General features: G+C 50.5%; 1 protein-coding gene across 1 annotated transcript; it reads left to right on the top strand. All coding sequences in view use genetic code 11, as the record gives it.

The window, feature by feature from the left end:
* Positions 1-633: 633 nt before the first annotated feature.
* On the top strand, positions 634-5,488 carry EGR_08187 (Isoleucyl-tRNA synthetase, cytoplasmic; the record flags this gene model as incomplete). The annotated part of the gene is made up of 11 exons (XM_024497436.1): positions 634-967; positions 1,255-1,346; positions 1,420-1,532; positions 1,862-2,017; positions 2,092-2,185; positions 2,301-2,493; positions 2,801-3,090; positions 3,119-3,232; positions 3,447-3,599; positions 3,631-3,723; positions 5,279-5,488. The coding sequence occupies 11 exons, from the start codon at positions 634-636 to the stop codon at positions 5,486-5,488; spliced, it is 1,842 nt and encodes a 613-aa protein (XP_024348146.1).
* Between the last annotated feature and the right edge of the window lie 208 nt (positions 5,489-5,696).

Below are 5,696 nucleotides of genomic sequence, written 5' to 3'. Positions count from 1 at the left end.
TGTTTGAAACAACCTTTGTTGTGTGTAATACACAGATCTCACAATACCACCTCGTTCTTGTCATGATTTTATCCTAACTGCAAAATAACTCCTGAGACTGGCAACAAACCTGGAACGTGAGAAATGCACACCCGACGACTTCCGGTTGGTGGTTTTGAATAGCCCACCGCTTCCGAGCTTCCGTGCCCGCATTGCATTTAACTGCGCGGCGAGGGTGGCGACGATCTCCCGCCGTCGGTGAATGTCTCCGAGGAAGAGGAGGAAGTCATGCAATTTCACAATGAATTTGAGGCGTATAGGACATTTTGCAGACTCTTTGTCAAACGCTCACTGCAAGGTAATATTTGGAAGGGATGAAGGGGAACTTGCTTACCTGTCTTAGGTTTACGTTTTATGATGGGCCACCGTTTGCGACCGGACTGCGGCAATGTGGGCACATTTTGGCGGGTACAATAAAGGATGTGGTTACGCGTTTTTGTATAGCGGAGGCTACCACGTAGAACTCTACTTTGGTTGGGACTGTCACGGTCTGCCCGTGGAATACGAGGTGGATAAGTTGAAAAATATCAGTGGACCACGGGACGTCGAGGCGATGGTGTGGTAGCTTACAGTGCCAAGTGCCGTGAGATTGTGATGCGATACTCCTTGCAATGGCGCAGCGTCGTCCAACGCATCGTCAGGTGGATCGACTTTGATGATGATTATCGTACCATGTACACCACCTTCATGGAGTCCGTGTGGTGCGTCTTCAAACAGTTGTATGGGAAGAGTCTTGTGTACTGCGGTGTCAGTGTGATGCCCTTCTCCACCGCCGGTTCCACCCCCTTGTCAAACTTTGAGGCAGGTCTGAACTACGAAGACGTTCAGGATCCTGCCATCGGTATGTCATTTTCTGTCGATGATTTTGACAACGGCGTATCCACCGTCTGCGCTGGACTGCTTGCGTGGCCTAGCGACCTGGCGTTGCGTTAATCCGGAAAAAGATTACGTCAGAATCAAGGGTCGATAACTTTTCTCCTCTTTCCCATTTCTAACCCCGAATTTTAACATCTTTGTGCTTTCATCCTACAGATGAAAGTAGGGATAGGGCATTCATCCTCATGGAGTGACGTCTGCAGTGGTTCTATAAAAAGGCGGACGACTAGGAGATTGTAGAGAAGTGAGTCTGACCCTTCTCCGTTCTCCTTCTCTTTCTTCACAAGGCGATGGCTTTGTATTCGTTGCTTTCTTGTTGTTTTGCAGAATGAAGGGGAGGGTTGCTTGGCGCCTTTCGTGTGGTTGGTGACGCCTACGTAAGCGAGGAAACGGGAACGGAAGTAGTACATCAGGCGTCCTACTTTGGTGATGTGAGTGCTCACTCTGCTTTCTCTCTCGTACCTCTCGTGGCCACTAACTGATAATCGGTGCGTATGTGTATAGGACGACTTTAGGGTCTGTCTGCTCGGGAGCATCGTGACGAAGGAGATGGCAGCAGTAGGTTCAGTAGATGCGAGTGGTCTATTCACCTCCGAGGTTAAGGAATTTGCTGGTCAGTATGTGAAGGATGCCGAGCAATCGATCTGTTAGCACCTCAAACACGCTGGTCGTCTCGTACAACAGACAACAGACCCCTTCTGCTGGCGGTGCGTTTCTGTCTCTTGCTTCTTCTCTCCCGTCTCGCCTCACTTAAATCCCCAGTTTAGTATTGTGGATGGGCAATAGGTGGGTTGTTTTGTAGGTCGGACGCACTTCCGCTGTACAAGGCGGTGCCGACATGGTTTGTGCGTGTGGAGAGCCTGGTGGAACGCTTATTGGCGAACGGTGCTGCGACGTAGTGCTTTCCCGAGTTCACAAAGACGAAGCGCTTTGCCAATTGGCTCAGGGACGCGTGGAATTGGGCTTTCTCACGCCATCGATACTGGGGCACACCCATCCCTGTGTGGGTGTCAGAGGACTTCGAGGAGGTGGTCTGCATCGGTTCTGTTGACGAGTTAGAACGACTATCTGGCCATCGCGTCACCGACCTTCGTAATGAGTTGTACGGCCATTTTCTTTCCTTACCTCTGCCCTCTTATCCTCGCGGGCTCTATTTTCCTCTTGCGATGTGTTTAGTGTGGATCCAATTACGATTCCGTCACGCATGGGCAAAGGCGAGCTGCGACATATTTGGGAGGTGTTTGACTGCGGTTCGATGCCATATGCGCAGGTGCGTCTCTATACGATGATTGTCGTTCCTTCTGCTTTGCTGAGTAAATGACTGGACGACTGTTGTCTTTTGGTAGATGCACTATCCCTTCGAGAACGCGGAGCGCTTCAATTAGGGCTTTGCGGCAGACTTCGTGGTGGAGGGAGTCGACCAGACGAGTGGGTGGTTCTACACTCTCTTCGTCCTTTCCACTGCTCTCCTCAATCAACCGCCTTTTAGAAACCTCATTGTCAACGGGGCCGACTTGCTGCGGCCTTACCTTGTCGATTCGCCGGTGGTGCGTGCACAGAGTCTGCCTCCTCGTGAAGGTTTGCTCATCTTTCTTCCTTTTCACTGTTTTCTCACTGGAGTGGTTTGATAATGAGACGGGTCTAAATGAGTTTTTGTGAACATCCACCCTTGAGAGAAAACATCCCAGATTACAAAATATCTGACTTCGTTAAGCCAACCCAGAGAATTGGAAGTGTTGGAGATCAGTAGTTGTCCTCTATGATCTTTGGTCAGGTTACTAACAAACGCTCCAGTAGTTGGTCAGATGTGCCAACTGACGGTGTAACAGCAGCAGTGGCGGTGATATGGAATATGATTTTCCCTCATTTTCGTCTCCTTTCTCAGTTCAGTCGATCATTGAGCCCTGGGAGCGGGCGCACGGCACGACGTTTCGACTGCGTACGGTGGCGTGGCCAAAGTCGCGGAACTTGATGGACCGGTGGATTCTATCCTTCACTCAGAGTCGCCTCCTCTACGTGTGCACGGAGTTGCGTGCCTACCGTCTCTACACGGTGGTACCTCGACTAGTGTGCTTTATCGAACAACTTGTTAACTGGTACATCCGCAGGAACCACCGCCGACTGAAAGGCGAGGCACCGTCCGCACTGACGGAGAATGGGGCAACGATAGACGTGGTACGATGCATTGCACACTCGCGTAAAGGTCTTTTTCCAACTCACTTTCGTGATGGTGCCCTTTGTGCCTTTCTTCACGGAGTTTATCTACCAGCGCCCGAAGGCTAAAATCGACTCCTCTAAATTCCCTTTTGGTGACTGTGTGTGTGCGTGTCTTTTTCTGTCGGTGACGTCAATTTTTTACTGAGTCACCACTTTCTACCACCTCGAAATCGGCGGTGTTGTGAACATGGCAGTAAAGTACAGACGGAGTAAGTGACGCTGAGTTGGGCGCCGTGGGAGCGGATGGGGCACCGGCGTCGGTGCACTACCTGGTAGGCGTGTCAGCCTAGAGCGGGGTCATTGACATGTCGCAGGAGGCGTGGGTGGCGTGGATGGAGGCGGCAGGGGAATTGGGGCAGAGTATTCGCATCCAGCGCGACCTCCCTCTTAAGACACCGTTGCCCGCCGCCGTGGTGGTTCATTCCCTCGCGGAGGCCCGTGAAGCCGTCACCGCGCTAGCGTCCTATGTGACAGACAAGCTGAATATACGATGACAAGACCACCTACCGGGTGCGTCTACGTGCCCGTCTTCGTCCCCTAGCTGCCGCTATGGCCACCCTACCACAGTCTTCCCTAAGGCCTTATCTCACGGTAAGTCCCCTTCCTTCCACCTCTTGTCTGTCCCTTTATCCCATTTTCGTGTTGATGTGTTGCCTTTTCCCATCCTCGTTTTTTTTTTCTTATTTTTCGGGACTGTTGCTTAGATCATTGTTGTCTGCACCACTGAGCGACATCCACACGGCTGTCATTGCTTCCGTTGGTGGGTTACTCGCCGGCGCTCGCCTCACCGACACTGCTCTGTGAGATTGGCTGCTCACGTGGCTAATCACGACGCAGTTGTTCGCTATCCGGCTTGTTGTGTTCTGTTATCCTCGTGCGTCGTGTAGTGGGCCTAAGTTGCTGCCGCTGAGGCGTGATTTGATCGACTTCAGAAATTGAAGCAAAGTACCTCCCAGGAGCTGCTATAAACTGGTGTTTGGGTGCGCGCATGTGTCTGGGCCTTGTCGGGTTCCCAGTACGGATAAGCAGGAGGCGAAGGTGTCGATAGACGTCTTAATGCCTTCACGCGTATGCGTACCGAGGGGAAGTACGCTGCAGCCATCTATAGGGGCGCCAGTGGTTTAGGACTTGGCCTCATTACTGATGGACGTGATATTAGCCAATCGGGAGGAAGTGGCCGAGAGCCCGATGTTCTAGACTGTATGGGAATTAGCCACGTGGTCTGAGATTGCAGCCACCAATGGCACGGTTGCAATCGATGCCTTAATTGGATATACCGTTGTCTCGTCCGTCTGTGCAAACTGGGCGTCCTCTGACCTCTGACTGCCTTCCCTTATTTCTACGACAACTTGGTTGGTGCATCCGACTCTCTCCCAGGATCCGTTTTCGCACGTAGCTGTTAACAGGGCCCTTGGGATTGGGTTTTCGCCAGTAAAGTCCATTTCCTTCATTGTGCGTATGTCAAAACTAGGCGCGTGAAGGTCCGCTTGAAACCTCCAGACAGGTGACATATCTTTGGCGTCTCTGCATAACTAATTGAGTGAATTTGACTGCTGTTGGATGGGTTAAGATCACATATGCCCCCTCTACTTCTTGACAACGACAATGGTGGGATCCTGTTACTTCCTAATGTTCTACACCGAAGTGCCCTCCGGATGTTCGATTCAGGCACTAGAATTTAATCGCCAATCGTGTCTTGTGTCGCGGTCATTATTCCACGCTCTCGGTGTGACCTGAAGTCACTGAAGTTGCGCACATCGGATTTTCATTCGCAAATTCCGCAAGCCTGGGACTTTTGAAAGACACCCCAGTCAATTCGGAATGAAATCCACATCTTAATGCATATCCGCGTCCCCTAGAATCCTACTTCTGTGGCTTTCAAATTTGATTCTCTTAAACCGCTGGAAGTGAGGTAAAGGTCATGGTTTCTCCTGAAACTGGTCCAACTGTTCGTGGATGTGCTATGCCTAGCATTTGTTTTGGTAAAGTTGAAACCGATGGGCTGGCGATACACTTGTCCAACTCTCTGATTGACTTGTCAGTAGCGCTGGAGAATGAAGGAGGGATGTTGCAGTGCCGAGGAGAGGTCCACTTCTACAGCTAGAAGTGGAAATATGTTTTTTAATTTTCTATCCTCCTCTTGTAGATTCCACCCGATGACTTGTTTGTCACCATCTTTCATCGAATGGCTGTTACCAAGGCTACTGTCAGCCACAGTACTACCGCGGCTTCAAAGTCACAGGGAACACTCAAGTACGCTACGCTTGCGGAGGGTGCTGCAGCTGTATCCAACACACCCCATAACCATGGACAGTATAACAATTGGAATAATACAAATGTTACCATGCAAGTATGAAAAGACAACGGGATGATTGGTAACGACAACGCTTCCCCTAAAACACGCAAAACAAGATCAATAGGACTCACAAAATAAGACACCAATGCAGGAAATGAAGTCCATCCTTACCTGATCAAGGTACGGATTTACAGCAAAGCCCAATTTCGATCTTATTGTTCCCTAAATATCTCTCGAAGCACACAAGATTCAACACCACAGGCAAATA

This window comes from Echinococcus granulosus (assembly GCF_000524195.1).
Source record: "Echinococcus granulosus chromosome Unknown EG_S00098, whole genome shotgun sequence".
NCBI classification, from domain to species: Eukaryota; Metazoa; Platyhelminthes; class Cestoda; order Cyclophyllidea; family Taeniidae; genus Echinococcus; species Echinococcus granulosus.
Note: the sequence above shows the minus strand (reverse complement) of the source record. Positions and strands in the feature narration are given on the sequence as shown.